The 18,975-nt window shown below is 38.8% G+C and overlaps 1 protein-coding gene across 5 annotated transcripts in view; it reads left to right on the plus strand.

Moving 5' to 3' along the window:
* Positions 1–18,975, plus strand: part of HERC3 (HECT and RLD domain containing E3 ubiquitin protein ligase 3) — a 135,884-nt gene that overhangs the window by 38,916 nt on the left and 77,993 nt on the right. For all 5 annotated transcript variants that reach the window (XM_014344698.5, XM_055111621.2, XM_003811275.5 and 2 more), the window contains exon 4: positions 18,226–18,385. In XM_014344698.5, coding sequence (XP_014200184.1) covers positions 18,226–18,385 — 160 coding nt within the window. The remainder of the gene's footprint in view (positions 1–18,225; positions 18,386–18,975) is intronic.

Consider the following 18,975-nt stretch of genomic DNA (forward strand, 5'->3'; position numbering starts at 1 on the left):
TAGCCCTTTACTATATAGAAAGATTAAACCCATATTTAGTTTTTGAAACATTCATGGGAGAGCTGTGCCTTTATTTTTTCATTTAGCCAAATTGAACAGTTTTTGGACTTTCTCTGATGTTTAAAAGGACACAAAGCAGGGAGAAAAAAAGTCTTATTTAAAAAATCTGGCCCTGAGTTTCCAGTTCTGGGAAGGATGGATAAGTACATGCCTTCCTGTCTTCGACTGTATGCAACTATAAAACCTGGACAGAATGCCTGGAGCGACTATTTGATAACTCTGAAAAACAAATAGTGGCAGGCAGATTGGGAAAGAAGACCAGAACTTGAAGTACCACTAAGCTGGCAATGAGTTTACCATTTTTTCCCCTCTTATCATCCTGCCATTTGGCCCCGGAGGCAGAAGTCCATAGGCTAGAGGACTAAAAAGGAACCCCAAGAAACCTGGAAGTATTTGGGAGATCACAGAGAGCCCATGAATGCAACTCCATATAGTTATCCATGAACTCTTTGGCTCACCTCTGTGTTCTGCATGCGTGGATTTATTCTACTTAGCATATAAATGATCTTGAGAGCCGAACTAATAGATAACCACTCAGACTGGCCACTTTGTGGTGTACGCAGGGCACACATCTGAAAAGCAGTGCAAAGGCTTTGAAAACTAAAAATTGTTAACATTCCCCAGAAGACCCAGAATCTTGTAACGTAATATCCAAAATGTTCATGGTACAATCCAAAATTATTCAGCATAGGAAAAACCAGGAAAATTTCAACTTGCATGGGAAGAGACAATGGATGCCAATGTGGGATAATGTAGATGTCGGAATTATCTGACAAACTTTAAAGCATGTAGTTTACAAATATTTCAACAAGCTGGCCCAAATACTTGTGAAACAAATGGAGAAACAAAGTTCTCAGGCAAGAAATAGATGATGTGAAGAGGAACCAAATACCATAACTAAAATGAGAAGCTCACTGCATGACCTCAGTAGCAGAACAGAGGTGACAGAGGAAAGAATCAATGAAGTTGAAGATAGATCAGTAGAAATTATGCAGTCTGAATGACAGAGATAATAAAGATGGGAAAACAAATGAACAGAGTTTCAGGGACCTGTGGAATGAGAACAAAAAGTCTAATATGTCTTTAGAGTCCCAGCCGGAGAGGACAAAGGACATAGTGCAAAACTGGAAAGTTTCCAAGTTGGCAGAAGACATAAACCTACAAATTCTAGAAGCCCAGTGAACCCAAGCAAGATAAACCCAAAGAAGCCTGCATTCAGACACATCATAATCAAACTTCTAAAAATTAAGACAAAGAAAATACTTGAAAGCCCAGAGAAAAACAACACATTACATATAAGGAAACAATGATTCAGAAGACTGTGGATTTCACACCAGAAACCCTGGAGGCCTTAAGGAAGTGGCATAGCAGAGCATAGAAAGAAGAGAATTGTAAACTTAGAATTCTGTATCCAGCAAAAATAGCCTTTATAAATGAAGGTGAAACAAAGGCAGTTTTAGGTGAAGGAAAAGTCAGAGAATTCAACTAGCAGGGCTGTACTAAATAATAGCAAAATGAAGTTTTTCAGACAGAAGGGAAACGATATCAGAAGGAATAGTGGCACATCAAGAATGAAGAAGAGGAACAGAAATAGCAGATTTATCTGGGAATATAATACACTCTTGAGTTCTCCAGTATATATTTTATGGTTCAAAGCATATTTAAGATTACTGTAACTTAAAGGGGGGATGGTAAAGTAACCTATATGGTGGTAGGGTTTCTTCCGTGTAATATATTTTGCATTGTAAAAATGTTGATTCTAAGTTAGCTCTGAAAAGATAATTATTGTAATTCCTGGAACAATCACTTAAAAAGCTATACCAAGTAATATAGTAGAAAACACAATAGATACATTAAAATGGAATACTAAAATTATTTAACACAAAAGAAGGCAAGAAAGAGGAAATGAGAAACAGAGGAAATAAAACAATAACAAAATAGGTAAAAATCCAAATATAGCAATGATTATATTAAATAGAAATAGTCTAAACAAAACAACCCAAATAGAGAGATTATCCTATTAGACTCTAAAAAAAACCCAGCAAATTACTGTGCATAAGAAATTGACTTCAAAAATAATGATATTGGAAGATTATTAAAAGTAAAAGAATACAAAACATATATTATGCAAACGTTAATCATAATTAACATTTAGTGAGTAAAGCTTAAAGTAGGCAAAGAAAGTGACCAGGAATACAGAGGAATGTTACATAGTGATTAAATGGTCAATTTGAGGGGGGCGGGGCCAAGATGGCCGATTGGAAGCTCCCATGGCAAAGATCCAAAACAGTGTATTAATCTTGCACCGGCAACCAAAGTATCCAGGTTTGGTCATTAGGACTGACTAGGCAGCCGGCATGACCCACGGAGAGGAAGGAAGAGCAGTGTGGTGCGGCGGCCCACCTGAGAGCCACAGAGGGCAGGGGAGCCCCCACCCTTAGCCGAGGGAGGTGGTTAGTGAGTGTGCTACCCAGCCTTGGGAACCGTGCTTTTTCCACGGAACTGTGCAACCCACAGATCAGAAGATCCCACTCGTGAGCCCATGCTACTGGGGCCTTGGGTCCCAACCATGGAGCCGTGCAGATTCTCACTGGGCTAGAATTGGCCTAAGCCAGCCAAATCCCCAGGGGAAGGGGCAGCCATCACCACTGCTGTGGCTGCCTGCTGTCTAAGCCACCTACGCTCCTTGCGGGAGGGGTGGCAGCCAACACTGCAGCTTCAGGGCTTCCTTGCAGGAACTCCATCTCCAACTAGGGGCTAAGGGACAGAACTCTGATCTCCCTGGGCCTGAACCCCTAGGGGGAGGGATGGCCATAGTCTCTGTGGACCAGCAGACTTAGTCTTTCCTCCTGCGAGCACTGACGATCTGGGCAGCCCAGATGAGTGAGTTTCCCCCCAGCACAGCACACCCCCTCCACCAAGGGATAGCCAAAGTGCTTTGTTAAATGGGCCCTGCTTCCTGTGCCACCCAACTGGGTGAGACCCCACCCCCGCCCCCGCCAACAGGGGTTGTCAGACATCCTATACAGGAGCATCCCTACTGGCATCAGGTCAGTGCCCCTCGAGGTCAGAGGTCCCAGAGGAAGGAGCAGGCACCCATCTCCACTATTCTCCAGTCTCCTCAAATGACGTTTCCAGATGCAGGAGTGAACCAGATGAATAGGGCTTGAAGTGAAACCCCAGCAAACCGCAGCAGCTCTGCAGAAGAGGGACCTGACTATTGAAAGAAAAACAGAAAGTAACAACAACAGTTTCAACAAAAAAGTCTCCACAAAAACCTCATCCAAGGGTTAGCAGGCTCAAAGATCGAAACTAGACAAACTCATGAGGATGAGAAAGAATCAATGAAAAAAACGCTGAAAACCCAAAAGGCAGAGTGCCTCTTCTCTAAATGATCGCAACACCTCTCCAGCAAGGGCGCAGAACTGTACAGAGAATGAGATGGATGAATTGACAAAAATAGGCTTCAGAAGGTGGGTAACAACAAACTTCGCCGAGGTAAAGGAGCATGTTCTAACCCAAAACAAAGAAGCTAAGAACGTTGATAAAAGATTAGAGAGCTGCTAACTAGAATAACCAGTTTAAAGAGGAACGTAAACGACCTGATGAAGCTGAAAAATGCAACGTGAGAACTTCGTGAAGCATACACAAGTATCAATAGCTGAATCAGTCAAGCAGAAGAAAGAATATCAGAGATAGAAGACTCTCTTGCTGAAATAAGGCAGGCAGACAAGATTAAAGAAAAAATAATGAAAAGGAATGAACAAAACCTCTGAGAAATATGGGACTATGTAAAAAGACCGAACCTAAGACTGATTGGAGTACCTGAAAGAGACAGGGAGAATGGAACCAAGTTGGAAAACACACTTCAGGATATTATCCAGGAGAACTTTCCTAACCTAGCAAGACAGGACAACATTCAAATTAGGAAATACGGAGAACTCCACTAAGATACTCTATGAGAAGATCAACTCTAAGGCACATAATCAGATTCACCAAGGTCAAAATGAAGGAAAAAATATTAAGGGCAGCCAGCGAGAAAGGCCATGTCACCTACAAAGGGAAGCCCACCAGACTAACAGCAGACCTCTCAGCAGAAACCCTACAAGCCAGAAGAGAGTGGGGGTCAATATTCAACATTTTTAAAGAAAACAATTTTCAACCCAGAATTTCATGTCTGGCCAAATTAAGCTTCATAAGCTAAGGAGAAATAAAATCCTTTTCAGATAAGCAAATGCTGAGGGAATTTGCCACCACCAGGACTGCCTTACAAGAGCTCCTGAAGGAAGCACTAAATATGGAAAGGAAAAACCAGTACCAGCCACTGCAAAGCACACAAAAATATAAAGACTAATGACATTATGAAGAAACGGCATCAATTACCATGCAAAATAACCAGCTAGTGTAATGATGACAGGATCAATTTCACACATAACAGTATTAACCTTAAATGTATATAGGCTAAATGCCCCAATTAAAAGATATAGACTGGCAAATTGGATAGAGTCAAGACCCATTGGTTTGCTGTATTCAAGAGACCCATCTCATGTGCAGAGACACACATAGGCTCAAAATAAAGGGATGGAGGAAAATGTATCTAGCAAATGGAAAGTGGAAAAAAGCAGGGGTTGCAATCCTAGTCTCTGACAGAACAGACTTTAAACCAACCAAGATAAAAAAAAAAGACAAAGGGCATTACGTAATGGTAAAGGGATCAATGCAACAAGAAGAGCTAACTATCCTAAATATATATGCACCCAGTGTGGGAGCACCCAGATTCATAAAACAAGTTCTTAGAGACCTACAAAGAGAGTTAGACTCCCACACAATAATAGTGGGAGAATTTAACACCCTACTGTCAATGTTAGATCAACGAGACAGACAATTAACAAGGATATTCAGGACTTGAACTGAGCTCTGGATCAAGTGGACCTAATAGATATCTACAGAGCTCTCCACCCCAAAACAACAGAGTGTACATTCTTATCAGTGCCACATGGCACTTACTCTAAAATTGACCACATAATTGGAAGTAAAACACACCTCAGCAAATGCAAAATAACTGAAACTGTAACAGTCTCTCGGACCATGGTGCAATCAAATTAGAAATCAGAATTAAGAAACTCACTCAAAACCACACAACTGGCCAGGTGTGATGGCTCATGCCTGTAATCCCAGTACTTTGTGAGGCCGAGGTGGGCGGATTGCCTGAGCTCAGGAGTTCATGACCAGCCTGGGCAAAACAGCGAAACCCCATCTCTACTAAAATACAAAAATTAGCCAGGTGTGGCAGTGTGCGCCTGTAGTCCCAGCTACTCGGGAGGCTGAGGTAGGAGAATTGCTTGAATCCGGGAGGCAGAGGTTGCAATGGGCTGAGATTGCACTACTGCACTCCAGCCTGGGTGGCAGAGTGAGATGCCATCTCAAAAACAAACAGGCCAGGCACGGTGGCTCATGCCTGTAATCCCAGCATTTTGGGAGACCGAGGCAGGTGGATCACGAGGTCAGGAGATCGAGACCATCCTGGCTAACATGATGAAACCCCGTCTCTACTAAAAATAAAAAAAAATTAGCCGGGCATGATGGCGGACGCCTGTGGTCCCAGCTACTCAGGAGGCTGAGGCGGGAGAATGGCATGAACCCAGGAGGCAGAGCTTGCAGTGAGCCGAGATCGCGCCACTGCACTCCAGCCTGGGCCACAGAGCGAGACTCTGTCTCCAAACAAACAAACAAAAAGCCACACAACTACCTGGAAATTGAACAACCTGCTCCTGAATGACTTCTGGGTAAATAATGAAATTAAGGCAGAAATCAAGAAGTTATTTGAAACCAATGAGAACAAAGAAGGAATGTACCAGAATCTCTGGGACACAGCTAAAGAAAGCAGTGTTAAGAGGGAAATTTATAGCACTAAATGCCCATATCAGAAAGCTAGAAAGATCTCAAATCAACACCCTAACATCACAACTAAAACAACTAGAGAAGCAAGAGCAAACAAATCCAAAAACTAGCAGGAGACAAGAAATAACTAAGATCAGAGCGGAACTGAAGGAGATAGAGACATGAAAAACCCTTCAAAAAATCATTGAATCCAGGAGCTGGTTTTTTGAAAAAATTAATAAAATAGACCACCAGCTAGACTAATAAAGAAGAAAAGAAGAATTAAATTGACACAGTAAAAAACGATAAAGGGGATATCACCACTGATCCCACAGAAATACAAACTACCTTCAGAGAATACTATTAACACCTCCATGCAAATAAACTAGAAAATCTAGAAGAAATGGACAAATTCCTGGACACATACACCCTCCCAAGACTGAAGCACAGGAAGAAGTTGAATCCCTGAATAGAGCAATAACCAGTTATGAAATTGAGTCAGTAATAGATACCCTACTAACTAAACAAAGTCCAAGACCAGAGAGATTCACAGCTGAATTCTACCAGAGGTACAAAGAGGAGCTGGTATCATTCCTTCAGAAACTATTCTAAACAATTGAAAAGGAGGGACTCCTCTCTAACTAATTTTATGAGGCTAGCATCATCCTGATACCAAAACCTGGCAGAGACACAACAAAAAAAAGAAAATTTCAGGCCAATATCCTTGATGAACATCAGTGTGAAAATCCTCAATAAAATACTGGCAAACCAAATCCAGCAGCACATCAAAAAGCTTATTTACCACAATCAAGTCAGCTTCATCCTGGGATGCAAGGCTGGTTCACCATATGCAAATCAATAAACATCATCCATCACATAAACAGAACCAATGATAAAACCATATGATTATCTCAATAGATGCAGAAAAAGCCTTTGATAAAATTCAACATCCCTTCATGTTAAAGACTCTCAATAAACTAGGTATTGATGGAACATATCTCAAAATAATAGGAGTTATTTATGACAAACCCACAGCCAGTATCGTACTGAATAGGCAAAAGCTGGAAGCATTCCCTTTGAAAACTGGCACAAGACAAGGATGCCATCTTTCACCACTCCTATTTAACATAGTATTGGAAGTTCTGGTCAGGGCAATCAATCAAGAGAAAGAAATAAAGGGTACTCAAATAAGAAGAGAGGAAGTCGAATTGTCTCTGTTTGCAGACGACATGATACTATATTTAGAAAACCCCATCATCTCAGCCCAAAAATGCCTTGAGCTGATAAGCAACTTGGGCAAAGTCTCAGGGTATAAAATCAATGTGCAAAAATCACAGGCGTTCCTATACAACAGCAATGGAAAAGCAGAGAGCCAAATAATGAATGAACTCCCATTCACAGTTGTTGCAAACAGAATAAAATACCTAGGAATACAGCTAACAAGGGACATAAAGGACCTCTTCAAGGAGAACTACAAACCACTTTTCAAGGAAATAAGAGAGGACACAAACAAATGGAAGAACATTCCATCCTCATGGATAGGAAGAATCAGTATCATGAAAATGGTCATACTGCCCAAAGTAATTTATAGATTCAGTGCTATTCCCATCAAACTATAATTAAAATTCTTCACAGAGTTAGAAAAAACTGCTTTAAAATTCATATGGAACCAAAAGAGAGCCCACATAGTCAAGGCAATCCTAAGCAGAAAGAACAAAGCTGAAAGCATCATGTTACCTGACTTCAAACTATCCTACAAGGCTACAGTAACCAAAACAGCATGGTACTAGTACCAAAACAGACTTATAGACAATGAACAGAATAGAGGCCTCAGAAATAACACCACACATCTGCAACCATATGATCTTCAACAAACCTGACAAAAACAAACAATGGGGAAAGGATTTTCTATTTAATAAATCGTGTTGGGAAAACTGGCTAGCATCTACTGTAAACCAAAACTGGACCCCTTCCCTACACCTTATACAAAAATTAACTCAAGATGAATTAAATACTTAAATGTAAAACCCCAAACCATAAAAACTCTAGAGGGAAACCCAGGCAATACCATTCAGGATATAGGCATGGGCAAGGACTTTATGACAAAAATGCTGAAAGCAATTGCAACAAAAGCCAAAATTGACAAATGGGATCTAATTAAACTAAAGAGCTTCTTTACAACAAAAGAAACTCATGAGTGAACAGGCAACCTACAAAATGGAAGAAAATATTTGCACTCTACCCATCTGACAAAGGTCTAATATCTAGAATCTACAAGGAACTTAAACAAATTTACAAGAAAAAAAAACCCCTTCATAAAGTGGGCAAAGGATATGAACAGACAATTCAGTAAGGAAGACATTTATGCGGCCAACAAACATGAAAAAAGCTCAACATTGCTGATCATCAGAGAAATGCAGATCAAAACCACAATGAGATACCATCTCACACCAGTCAGAATGGCGATTATTAAAAAGTTGAGAAACAATAGATGCTGGCGAGGCTATGGAGAAATAGAAACGCTTTTACACTGTTGGTGGGAGTGTAAATTAGTTCAATTATTGTGGAAGACATTATGGTGATTCCTCAAGGATCTAGAACCAGAAATACCATTTGACTCAGCAATCCCATTATTGGGTATATACCCAAAGGAATACAAATCATTCTACTAAAAAGACAGATGCACACATATGTTTATTGCAGCACTATTTACAATAGCAAAGACATGGAACCAACCCAAATGCCCATCAATGATAGACTGGAAAAAGAAAATGTGATACATATACACCATGGAATCCTATGCAGCCATGAAAAGGAATGAGATCATGTCCTTTGTCAGGACATTGATGAAGCTGGAAGCCATCATTCTCAGCAAACTAACACAGAAACAGAAAACCAAACACCACATGTTCTCACTCATAAGTGGGAGTTGAACAATGAGAACACATGGACACAGGCAGGGGAACAACATACAGTGGGGCCTTTTGGTGGGGAGCGAGGGAAGGGAGAGCATCAGGACAAATAGGTAATACATGTGGGGCTTAAAACAAGTGATGGGTTAATAGGTGCAGCAAACCACCATGGCACGTGTATACCTATTTAACAAACCTGCACGTTCTGCACATGTGTCCTGGAACTTAGAAAAAATAAATAAATAAGATCAGTTCAGCAGGAAAACATAGGAATCCCAAATGTGTGTATACCTAACAACTGAGCTTCAAAATACTTGAAACAAAAACTTACAGAAATAAAAGGAAAAATAGACAAATCTAAAAATTATATTTGGAGACTTTTTACTCTTTTTTGTGATAAATAGAACTAATAGAACATCATCAAGAATATAGAAGTGCACCATCAAATGGACTAGATATGATTGATATTTATCGAACATTCTATCCAACAGCAGAATACACTTTTTTCAACTGCCTATAGAACATTCACCAAGATAGACCATATTTTGAGACATAATACAAACATGAACAAATTTTAAAGGATTGCAATAATTAAAAGTATGTTCTCTCACTATACGGGAATTCAACTAGAAATTAATAACAGAAAAATAACAAGAAAGTCTTCAAACTCTTAGATTAAAATTAAGCAGCAGCCTTATAAATAATCAATGGGTCAAAGAGGAAGTCTCAAGGGAAATCTAAAAATATTTTGAACTGAACGAAAATGAAAATATGGTTTATCAAAATTTGTGGGATGTAGCTTAAAGCAGTGCTTAGAGAGAACTTTGTGGCATTAAAAGCTTATTTAGAAAGAAAAGTATTCAATCAATAATTTAAGCCTTCTCTTATGAAATGAGAAAAATATTAACAGCATAATAAACGGAAGGTAAGTACAAGGAAAGAAATAGTGATGAAAGTAGAAATTAGTGTTATTGAAGATAGAAGAACAATAGAGAAAATCAATGGAACCAAAAGCTAGCTCTTTGAAAAGATCAATAAAATGATAAACCTTTAGCAAAGAGAACAAAAGAAAACATAAGTTACCAGTATCAGTGAAACAGAGGATATCATTACCCTGCAGGCCCTGCAGACATTAAAAGCTTTGTAATGGAATCTGACAGCAGTTCTCTCTATATACATTTAACAGCTTGGATCAAATGGACAATTCTTCCAAAACCACAAACTGTCAAAACTCAACCAAGATGCAATAGATAATCTAAATAGGTTATCTATAACTATAAAGAATGGAATTCATGGTTTAAAGCCTTAAAAAGAAGTTCCCGTTGGCCGGGCACGGTGCTCATGCCTGTAATCCCAGCACTTTGGGAGGCTGAGGTGGGCAGGACACTTGAGACCAGGAGTTCAAGACCAGGCTGGCCAACATATTGTATTTTTAGTGAAACTCCATCTCTACTAAAAATAAAAAAAATTAACTTGGGCATGGTGGTGCATGCCTGTAATCTCTGCTACTTGGGAGGCTGAGGCAGGAGAATTACTTGAACCCAGGAGGTGGAGGTTGCAGTGAGCCGAGATCACACCACTGCACTCCAGCTGGGGCAACAGAGCGAGACTCTGTCTCAAAAAAAAAAAAAAAAAGGAAGGAAGAAATCTCTAGACCTCCAGACTCACGTGGTTTCTCTGCCAAATGTTATCAAGCATTTAGATAAGAAATGACACTGATGAAATAAAATCTGCTTTAAACAATAGGAAAAACAGTCTAAAGAAGAAACTCACATGGTTATGTCAGTTGATACAGAAAACAGAATTTGACATTATGCAGCATCCATTTATGATAAGAACTCTCATGAGGAACACACTAGAAGTAGAAGAAAACTTTTTCAACCTTATAAAGGAAATCTACCAACAAATCTTATAGCTATGTCAAACAGTGTTGGAAGATTGCATTCTTTCAGTTCATTTGGGGTGCTATAACAAAAATATCACAAACTTGTTGGCTTATAAAGAACATACATTTATTCTTACAGTTCTGGATGCTGGAAACTTCAAGGCCAAGGTGCCAACAGATTTGGTGTCTGCCGAGCACTGTCATCCTCATAGATGGTACCTTTTTAGCTCTATCTTCATACAGTGAAAGGGGCTAGCTAGCCAGCCCTCTATGGTCTCTTTTATAAGGGCACTAATCTCAACCATGAGGGCTTTGCCCTCATGACCTTATCACTTCTCAAAAGGCTGCAATACCTAACACCATCACTTTGGGGTTGATTTCAGCATATACGTTTTGGGGGATTCAAACATTCAGACCATTGGACATGGCAAGGATGTCCACTCTCACTACTGCTATTCAATATCATGCTAGAAGTCCTAGCCAGTGTAATAAGGAAAGAATGGGGGCAGGGGGTGTGTGGGTGACAGGGGGAAGCAAACAAATTGGAAAGGAAGAAAAAAAACCATCTCTATTCTCAGAAAAAAAATTCTTTCTATTAAAAATTGCAGTGTCTACACTGAAAATTAAAAAACTATTAGTTAAATTTGTATGATTTAAGGTCAATACACAAAAATCTACTATATATATTAACGATATGCAATTGGAAACTGGAATAAAAAATACAATTTATAATATTTCCAAACAAAATACTTAGGTATAACTTTAACAAAACATATATAAGATTTATATGCTGAAAACTACAAAAGTCTGGTAGATGAAATCCAAGACCTCGTAACTGTAGAGACATATTGTGTTCATGGATTAAGGCCCTTAACGTATTATAGTAAATATTTCAGTTCTTCTCAAGTTGACTTATAGATTTAACACAATTTCAGCTAAAATTCCAGTAGGATTCTTTTTTTGTAGATATAGACAAGCCAATTATAACGTTTATATGGGAAGGTAAAGGATCTAGAATACCTGAAGCAATTTTGAAAAATATGAATAAAGTTGAAGGAATCACCTGATTTTAAGGCTTACTATAGAGGTATAGTAATCCAGGGTATGTGATACTGACAGAGGTGTAGATGCAGTCCAGTAGAACAGAATAAAGCCCAGAAATGTATGCACACAAATGTGGTTAATTGACTTTTGATAGAAATGTAAAAGAGATTCCATATAGAAAGGATTTTGTTAGTTGTTTTTAGCAAAGGGTAGTGGAACACTTGTACATTCATACCTTAAAAAAAAGAACCTTGATCTGAATCTCACAGCTTTTTAAAACAATTAACTCAAAATGAATCACAGATCTCAATGTAAAATGTGAGTCAATAAAGCCTTCAGAAGAAAGCAGAGGAGAAATTCTTCATAACCTGAGGTTAGGCAGAGAGTTCTTAGACATGACACCAAAAACATAATCCATAAAGGAAAAAGTTCTTAAAGTAGACTTATCTATGAGCGTGTTAAGAGAATGAAAAGACAGTCTACAGGCTGGGAGAAATTATTTGCAAATCACGTATCTGACAAAGGATTTGTATCCAGAATATATTTAAAAAACAACTCAACAATAGTGAAATAAAAATTTAATTTTAAAAATTGGCAAGAACTTCGAACAGACATTTATCCAAAGAGGATGGATGGCAAATAAGCACATGAAAAGATGTTTGACATCTTTAGCCACTGGAGAAATGCAAATTAAAACCGTGATGAAATACCATTATACTTGTTAGAATGGGTAAAATTAAATACTGATAATAGCAAGTGTTGGCAAGGATGCAGAGCAACTGGAACTCTCATAATTGCTGGTGTTAATGCAAAATGGGATGGCCATTCTGGAAAATGATTTGGCAGGTTTTTTTTTTTCTTTTTTTTAAATAAACATATATTTACCACATAACCTAGCAATCTCACACCTGGGTATTTACTGCAGTGTTAGGAAAACTTATTGTCATACAGTAAGCTGTATATGAATGTTCATTGCATCTCTATTTATAATCACTAAAAACTGGGAACAGTGCTCTAGTTCATCCATTATACAGTGGAATACTCCTTACCAATAAAAGGAACAAACTGTTGATACATGCAACCACTTAATTGAATCTCAGAGGCATTATGAGTAAAACAATCCAGTTTCAAAGGGTTAGACACTATATGATTCCATTTACATGACAGTGTAAAAAACTCAAAACTATAGTGAGAGAAAACAGATTGTTGGTTGTCAGGGGTTAAGGATGAGGAGAGGATGCAACTATAAGGAATAGCATGAAGAACATTTTTGGGGTGATGGGACTGTTCTGTATCTTGATTGTGTTTGAATTCATAGACTTAATTTGTGTAGTTACATGTGTTTGAATTCATAGACTTATATACCAAAAAAAGGTCAAGTTTATTCTATGATAATTAAAAATTTTTTGAAGCTGACTCTGGTTTCAGTGCCTTGGCTCAGAAACAAGATAGAATATCTCTTATGGAAATAGTCCAGATACCCCAAAATGTTTAGACCAAAGTAATTAATTAAGAAATAAATTGGAATATGGCTTTGGAAAAGGACCTTTCAGATAAAGAAACAAACAAAATGAGGGAAAGAGACTTAGTCATGTTGTGGGAGGCAGGGAGACTCTAGGATGAAAATTAGATACCAGGCCATCTTCTGTGTTGGGAACTGCAGAGGAACTTGGATGTATAATATTTTGTTTTGAGCGGTTTGCCAAGATACAGTGTATCTCCATCACCCAGACTTTCAATAAAAGTCTGCTGCACCCCACAGACTGGGTTGATAGTATTTTGGAGAAAAAGCAGTCAGGAGAGCAGAGTATAGCAGCAGGAGGAAAGATGTGCAGGAGGGTAAGAGTTCAGTGGGAACAGGAAATCAAGAGTTAGGGTGAATGTGAGGACTTAGAATGTGCAGAATGGTAGGGTGAAGAACTGGGTTTCCTACAATATGTCTCTGTCTTGTTTTCTACTATTAAAGAAAAGTATAATTGTAGAGTTGACAATTTGCGGAAAAGCAGAAAGGAGACATCTAAGTGGTGAAAGTTTAACCCTCTTTGTACTATCAACTGCTTACATTTATTTTATGATAGTTTTATTAAAAACTTAGTGCCAACTGTTAATCACTAATTTTGTATATACTGTATATAGTAGTCCCTCCTTATCTGCAGGGGATGTGTTCCAAGACCCCCACTAGATACCTGAAACCTTGGATAGTACCAAATTCTATATATACTATGCTTTTTCAATCTGATAACAGGGGCAGCTACTAAGCGGCTAACAGGCAGGGAGCGTATACAGCATGGATATGCTGGACAAAGGGATGGTTCATGTCCCAGGTAGAGTGGGACGGTGAGAGATTTCATCACATGACTCAGAATGGTATGCAATTTAAAACTTATGAGTTGCTTATTTCTGGAAATTTCCACTTAATATTTTTGCACTGCACTGATCGCAGGTAACTGAAACTCTGGAAAGCAAAACCTCAGATAAGGGGGAACTACTGTCCTTTCTACCCAGATGCTGATATTATTTACTGTAAGCCATTGGATGTCTTTCTCCTGTGAACAGACGATGAGGAAAAAGTTAGTTTTCCATTATCCATAAATAGGGTATTCACTTTGTAGGTTATTTTTACCAATTTAAAATCTATCTAATTCTTTTCCAGAGGAAAGACAATATAGCTTAGCTAAGTATAATGGGCTTTGAAGTCAGACAGACCTGGTGTCCATCCCAGTTCCACCAATCATTAGTTGTGAGCCTTGGCCAAATTACATCCTCTTTCTGAGCTGAGGACAACAACCCTGTGCCCTTGCCTTACAGGGTTGTTGCAAGGCTTAAGAATCTGCATCATCCATCTACCCCCTAGACTCATATCATCCTTCTCTGTTACCATCTTTTGGTGGTTAAATGACAAATTTACCATTAACTCAAAAAACATTAAAAAATTATGGGCTCAAGAGCTAAGTAGAACTAACCCTAATAATGCAAGTCCAGCTGAACTGCAGACTTGCTGTAAGCAGCACTCCACATTGGCCACTGTGCTATCCTAACTACCATGACTTGTTCAGAACTGGAAACATTACTAAAGAGTTTTAAAAACTTTAAAGTGTTGCTGTGGAAGGTTCAAAGAGAAAGTATACTTTTATTCTTGAAAAATACCAAATGCTTCTTCAGTGTGTTTAGTTATTTTAATGTGTGGGTTGAGGTTCCATCATCATCTGCAAAATATAGTGTATAGTCTTGACGGAATGAATCAAAAGAGACTGCATGTGAAAATGAATCAGAGGGCACTTCAGCCTGAATGTTCCCAAGTGGGGCAGGGGTGTATTCAGAGAGGGGAGTGAATGAGGCATTCATCAGCACACTGGGCTGACCTAGGGGGTAGATTCTAGAAGAGGGATTATAGTTCCACAGTGACAGATCTCCAGCCTGAATTAGACGAGCGCAGTTTTCTGGCTAGAAGAAATAGAATAAGTTAGACTTGTGTAACCAGTGGTTTGGTTCTCCATCAACATTTGCATTGCTGAACAGTATTTCTGCCTTTGTGGCTGCAGGTTTTATTGTTGTGGTGAGGGTAGCTGGATTTCCTGTTGTTCCTATTGTCCATCTTCTTTAACCTCTACTCACTACTTACTTCCCAACTCAGCCTTGCACCAGGCACAAAGAATAGTCCTTTACCTTGCAAAAATGTAAGGAATGCTATCAAAGGAGCTCAGGTGGGGCTGGTGAGTGATGGGACAGGAATTGGTTTGCCTAGAGATTGATGTGACTGGGAGTCAATGGTCATCGGAATCCAGGTGTTCCATTTTGAGGTTACTAAGCTGTAGTAAAGACAAGATCAAGAGAGGGATGCTATTGAGAGACTGAGGGAAAGAAAACGGCAGACAGATCAGAGCGACAGTATTCTGTCAGGATAGTGGGGAAAATTATTAGTGTTGTGTTAGGCCATATACTAACATTCAGACAGGTAAGGCTGCTAGTCAGTAGCAGGAAGGTTAGGTACCAAGAGACAGGCCTCAGTCGTGAATAAGGCATCAGGCTAGGCCCCAGGTCTAGAGAGCAGAAAAGCCGTCCAAGTCCTGGAATTGGTACAAGGTGGAAATTTGGTTAGAGTGGACTCTGAGCCACCTGGGCTCCTTTGATAGCGTTCCTTACATTTTTGCAAGGTAAAGATAGGACTATTCTTTGTGCCTCGTGCAAGGCTGAGTTGGGAAGTAAGTAGTGAGCAGAGGTTAAAGAAGATGGACAATGGGAACAATAGGAATTACAGAATCTTTCTGTTTATTATGGTAATTTCTCTGGCATGAGCATATTTTTAGTTAAAAAAAAGTGTTATTGTTTTGAAGGAATATATTTATGCAAACTGTGTTCAGGTTAAATAACAGTTCCCTGCCTCACCTGTCCTTATCTTGAATCTCACTCCCTATCATTTCAACTCTTTAGCTTTTTTTTTTTTTTTTTGCTGCTTACCTTTATGTCTCTAAATAACATGCTTATAATATTATTTCTTGATTTTTTTTCAATATTGGACATAATCTGGAAACTTCACACTGGCAAAGATTAGAGTTCTGTTATATTCTCTACCTGCCCTCTCCTCTTCCTCACCACCAGACACTCATCCTTCCCCAAAGAGTTAATCTTTTAAATAAAATTTGACAATTATTAACTATGGAAAGTATTTTTGTTTGGTTATTATGATTGCATGTACCATGATTGCTTTTCTTTCTCATAAATCATTTAGTTTTTCCTGAAGTTACTGACTTTATTTTTTTTTTCCACAGTAACCTCTGTATCTCTGGTAGAATTATAAAACTCATAATGCTCTAAAACTCTTTAAGTAGTGTTTTCTTTTTCACCTTGGAGACATCCCTCCACCTTTGCTTTGTAGGCATGCTACATAGCTGTCTGGAAAGGTTCTTCACCTCCTTCCTGTCTGTGTAAGATTCCTGGTTCCTAAATCCTGAGTTCTTTGTTTTGGAGGCCTATCTTCCAGTAGCTTTCTGAGAAAAGCAGTATGGGAGGTAAAATATTTTGAGAGCTTTACATGCTCCAGAACTGCCCTTTTGCTCCCCTTGCCTCACATTTCATTCACAGCTGGTGTATGGAATTCTTGATTGGGTGTTACTTTCCTTCAGAATTGTGAGGGCATCCCTCCATTGTCTTACAGTTTTCGGTGTTGCTTCTGAGAAGTATGATGCCATTCTGATCCCTGTTCTATTGTATATAAACATGTTCTTTTCTAGAAACTTTTAGACTCTTTCTTGTTATTCTGAAATTTCAAGATGAAGGGTTCCACAGTAGGTATTTTGTTGGTCATTATTCTGGGCACTTAATAGATCCTTTCAGTGTGAAATTTTCTTGTGATTTTTTTTTGAAATATTTATATCTTCTGTCTTCTCCATTCTCTTTCTGGATGTTGGACCTCTTGGAACAATCCTATAATTTCTTATCTTTTTTCCCCTTCTGATTTTCTCTTTGCTTTTTTCTTCTGTTTCCTAGAAAATCTCTTCATTTCTAACTTTCAATCCTGCTTTTGAAGGTTTTTTTTTTTTTTTAATTTATGCTACCACATTTTTGGTTTCCAAGATATTTCTGTTGGTTTGTTTTTTGAATAATACTTTCCTATAGCACTCTCTTTCTAGTTCATGAGTGGAAATATCTTCTTTGATTTCTCAAAAGACTTTTAAGAAACTTTGCTCCCTGCACGATCTGTTTTTTCAGAGTTCATTTCCTTCTGTTTATGTTGCTCTTTGCCTTTCATGTTTAAGTTTTCCTCACACATAGGGTGATCCTTGTCTGGCCTTTTACATTTAAGGGTGAGGTGCTAACATGTGAGTGGAGCTGTGTGTGTCCACTCACATGGTGTGTGTGATTCTTGTTGACTGATGGGAAGCTAGACATTTCATTGAGGGATGCACAAATGTCACTATCTGTGGGTCTTGTCTTTTGGGCCAGTTTTCCCAGAGAGAGATCCTTCTGTTTCCTGGCTGGATACAGACAAGACTGTGATCCAGAACTGAGGGGAGAAAGTTGTTTAGCATTCTGGGTGTGTTTGTATGTGGGGGGAGAGGGTCTCATTGTTCCAGGCAGAGTTTCACTCACTCCCGCTACTTTTAGAAATATGTTTCATTTCCACTCAACATTTAGGCCTCTTGGATGGAACATCTCCAAATAGTACGGGCTTCTCCCTGGAGAGAGAAGCACCAGGCACATGGCTGTATAGGTTCAGGGAACATCTGGGATGTGTGTGCTACTATAGTTATGTGTGTTACCCCGGGTCTCCGAATGTAAATTGATAGAGTTTAGAAATATGTGAAATTTATAATCTCTATAAATATTCAGATTAAGTGGTTCTTGTTAAAAAATAAAACTGCCCAGGAAGATAATCCTGTGTAATGGTAGCAGTATTCCTGTTTCTGGGTTGTACATTTTCCTCCTCCAATTTGTCTCTTTCAGAACAAATTGGAGCTCTGGCAGATCAGCATATCATTCATGTGGCATGTGGCGAGTCCCACAGTCTGGCCCTCAGTGACCGAGGCCAGCTGTTTTCTTGGGGTGCAGGGAGTGATGGTCAGCTAGGACTCATGACTACTGAGGATTCTGTGGCAGTGCCCAGGTAAGAAGGTTTTCAAATGTCAGTCGTTTTAAATGCTATTTCCTGCTGTTGATTTGTTAGACTCCTTGTTTTTCTTCTGTTTTCTTCATTTAATTGCTATTTCCTTTGCGCCACTCCTGTGCCTTATACTATTAAAACACTTGTCACAAAAGTTGCAATTGTTTATAGAAGTGTCTGTCTCTGTTTCAAAAATGTGAGTCGGTTGGGAACTGTACTTTATTTATTCTAGTAGCCTGCTTGCTTGCTGAGTGCCTGGCAGTCGATAAATGTTTGAATAAAAAAGACATCTTTCACATCGTAGGCTTATTAACCTTCAACTGAAAATTGCAAGTCTGAATTACTCAATTAAGTACTGTAAAATAGAATCACAAAGCTGACCTGTTACTCTGATAGGCCAAATCACTTTAAGCATTACAAACAGCTAAAATACCAGATATACATAGATTCTTTAATGCAAAAATATTAATACAGTAGGTTTTGAGTCTCTTAAAGATTCACTTAAATCTAAACCTTAGATGATTTAGCTAAGTATCTAATAGTTGCCACTAAGAGAACATCCCAAATATTGAAGTTACTTTCAAATGGACTTT

This window comes from Pan paniscus, chromosome 3 (genome assembly GCF_029289425.2).
Source record: "Pan paniscus chromosome 3, NHGRI_mPanPan1-v2.0_pri, whole genome shotgun sequence".
Classification (NCBI taxonomy): Eukaryota; Metazoa; Chordata; class Mammalia; order Primates; family Hominidae; genus Pan; species Pan paniscus.